We start from the raw sequence: 3,456 nt of genomic DNA, 5'->3' as shown, positions 1-3,456 counted from the left end.
TTCAATGGGAGCTCAGTATCCTGGAACTGTGGGGTAATCTGATCTCATCCCATAGTTTACAGATAAGGAAAATGAGCTCCACTGAGTTTCAGTGTTTTCCCCCAAGTTCACGCAGCCTGACAGTGACCAACTCCCAAATGATAACTGGTTTCCTGATTCCTAGTTCAGAAACTCTTGCCCACAACCACACTGCTTCTCAGATAGACAGCCACAAGATTAAATGAACTTTACACACCGAGAACCCTCCTCAGGATAAAAGCCAGAACCCAGAAGACTGCCTGAGCAAGCTGAGCAAGCCAGTGAGTGAGCATTTCAATCTTGTCCACCATAGAATGGCAGATCAAAGGTCAAGGAAGTAAAAGCTATTGAACTAAACTGGTGACCACGCCCACCTCTTTACATAAGAAAAGGGAGGCTGGTCTAGTCAATACCAAATACTAACAGTACTGCTAACTAAAACAAAAGAAATTTTTTTTTTTTTTTTACTAGAGTCTTCGTAATAATCATCAATAATAACGATAATATGCTTAAAAAACACTTGAAATTGCATATTACAAACACACATGTGATACAGAAATGTTTGTGGGAGGAACATGAGTCACTATCTTCCCTGTAATGCTACAGCCCTGTTCCCAAAGGATCCCAACAGGGTTCCCCCATGGCAACCTAAGTCATTTCTCCTTTACATATAGAATCTCCTCTTCCCTGATAGAAATGCCAACACTGGTCTGACAAGTTTCAGAGACAGAACACTGATGGGAGGATCATCTGAGACACTGGATGTACATGGTTTGTAGCAAAAGTCTGTGATTTCTCTGGAAATTACTAATCTGGAATAGACACAATAAACTGTCCACAGCTTCAACTCCAAATGATCTGAACAAAAATAGAACGAGCCATGGATAGCATCTGCATCCCTGTCCAATTTGATGTAAACAACGTTTGTAGAAACTGGGTTTGTTAAGAAAGTTTATCCATACATCTGGATAGCAATAAAAAGCGTTTCCTAGGAAACTGTAAGATCCTGTACCGTACAGCATACAGCCCAACAAAGAGAAAATTAGATTGATTTCTAAATTCAAGGTACAAATTTACACAATTTTTCTCAACTCCTGTGGCGGTGCTGTCTGAATGAAGTGGGCGTGTACCTCGGTGGTTGTGTCTGTCCCCAGCCATTCCTGTAGCCATCTTGCCTGTAGAACGCCTTGGTCTCATCTGGATTTCCTCCTCAGTTGCGTTTCCCCTGGACACAGACTCCCTGTGTAATTTTGTCCTTCAGTTTCAGTTCCAGTGTGGTCAATACTGCCCTTCTGCCGCTAAGGACACTACTGTTTCATGTCTTCCCATCTCTTCCAGGACAGCTGCCAGCATGCTCAGGTTTCCATCTGGGAAGTTTTGTGCTTCCCAAAGATCCAGGATTACGCCAGTTGGGCTCGATTTGGTGGCAAAGTAATTCAAGTACCTGCAATTGCGAATGGGAAAGTATGCTAAAAGGTGTGATTTACAGGTCTATTTACAGTATCATTTTCTCCTCCACTTCTGCGCTGAAGCTGTCTGTCCCGAAGTATTTCAGTCCCACTGTGGATTATAGCGGGGCTCACTAAATGATTGCTGTGTTCCTAATTAGATCAGCCCCAGACAGGACATGTGCTGCTTAACTTTGTTAACCTCAACTCTGAATAGGATAATTTAAGAGACAATGTGTCTGTGGGTTTTGTCCTAAACAGGAAATCAAGAGGCTTATGTTTTCTGTCCAGCCCAGGCTCTGATGATCTTTGACAGGTCGTGCCACATCTCTTCTTTGGAGGTGACAGCTACATTCTCCAAAGCAGTGGCTCTCAGGGTCTCTTCGTAACTTAATACAAGTGCTGTGTGAGCATGTAAATTATTCATTACGCATTACGTTCTGCCCAACTGGCGATGAACAATAATTATTTTAGTGAATGGACATGATACTTAGGCATGCTTAGCACATGAGCTAGACAAAGCAGATCACAAATCTTGATACTGATAAATATCTCATCACCCAGAACTTCTCTTGGCTCTGTTTGGGAGCTTATGGTACCCAGGTATATAGGAGCTGAATACATGCTTTCATGAAAATGAAAAAAATGTAAGAATGAAAAGAAAAAGAATGCTGCTCTCTTTTCAGCCCTGGAGACCTCTGCTAGATGAAAGCAATAGGCCCAGAACCCTGGGCACACTCACCTATCCAGGTTGAGTTTATGGGCCAGCATCCTCCAGTCATGGCCTCTTGTCTGGGGAGCATCCAGGCTGCTGCATAGCTTCTGCCGGATAGGGAGAGGGATGCTGAACGCACTTGGTCCTGTGACAGTGGTGATGGTGCTCGCAGGATCTAGCAGGGGCAAATCGATGCCAGTAGGTTCCTGTAGGAATGGTGTAGCTTTATTTCTCAGAAGACAAATGCAACCCTCAGCATAAAGCCTGACTCTCAGTGAGCTGAGATGGATGCGGAGAATTAGTTCTGTTCTCTTCAGGAAGGACAGTTTCCTCCTGGCCTGGAAGTAGTGGGCGGTTACTCTAGGCAGTATGGAGATAGAAGGGAGGTCCCTGTGAGGCAGTTTTGCATAGCCATTTCAGGAGTCATTGGTCAGGACTGAGTAGGACAGACGGTTCTGGTGAGATTTCGGGATGGCTTTCCTAATGAGACATTCCAGTTCTCAATCTGTGGGTGGTGAACTTCGGGCTTGGGAAATGAACACCATTTAGTAGCAAAATACATTTATGGTGTGTGTGTGTGTGGCAGGGGTCCTAAGAGCACTGGAAATGTGTGTTTTCTGATGCCCACAACCCACAGGTTGAGAACTGCTCTAGGAGGAAAGAAGAGAGGGGACAGCTATGTTCCTGAAGGTTTGTTTAGATGTGGGGAATGCTTAAAGGGCAGTTCTTTCACGAGGAACAAAGAGATCTGAGATGAACAAGATCTTCTGGAAGCCATCTAGCCTTAAAGCATGCCCTCAGCGAACATTTGGGAAACTCCCATCTAGCCTTGCGATGGTGGTTCCCTTTGGCTCTTGCTTGATAAAATGGGATGATGCTAAGAGATATCAAATTAAGACAAACTTTTTAAAAAGAAAATGGTAAACACAGAATATTGCCTTAGGGCAAGCCACTAATGGTATCCTCTAATTGCTGAACTTCCTTGCTTATTTTTTTAAAATCCAATTTTAGTAGAGAAAACCATAAATTGGCTCTTAAAATAGTTTCAGCTCATAAAACAGCACAAATGCAAAAATCTAAATTTCATCTGTGAGAAAAACTCTCATCATTTTCTGATCATTTCTGCTGGTCTGAAAGCAAGAGGAAATGTTGCCTGGGAACCATTAAAGCAATAACAGGAAATCTCCTTACTCTGCTTTAGATGTCACCTTATTTTATTTTGTTATTATTTATTTATTTATTTATTTATTTATTTATTTATTTATTTATTTATTT

The 3,456-nt window shown here is 42.4% G+C and overlaps 1 protein-coding gene across 1 annotated transcript in view; it reads right to left on the bottom strand.

Annotated features, from left to right (window-relative positions):
• Positions 1-480: 480 nt before the first annotated feature.
• Unc5c (unc-5 netrin receptor C) overlaps positions 481-3,456 on the bottom strand; it is a 307,297-nt gene continuing 304,321 nt past the window's right edge. Inside the window, exons 15-16 of the mRNA XM_055628168.1 lie at positions 2,209-2,387; positions 481-1,462 (exon numbers count right to left, since the gene is read on the bottom strand). Coding sequence (XP_055484143.1) covers positions 1,297-1,462; positions 2,209-2,387 — 345 coding nt within the window. The 3' untranslated portion in view covers positions 481-1,296. The remainder of the gene's footprint in view (positions 1,463-2,208; positions 2,388-3,456) is intronic.

This window comes from Psammomys obesus, unplaced genomic scaffold (genome assembly GCF_907164565.1).
Source record: "Psammomys obesus unplaced genomic scaffold, mPsaObe1.curated_primary_1811, whole genome shotgun sequence".
Lineage (NCBI taxonomy): Eukaryota > Metazoa > Chordata > Mammalia > Rodentia > Muridae > Psammomys > Psammomys obesus.
Note: the sequence above shows the minus strand (reverse complement) of the source record. Positions and strands in the feature narration are given on the sequence as shown.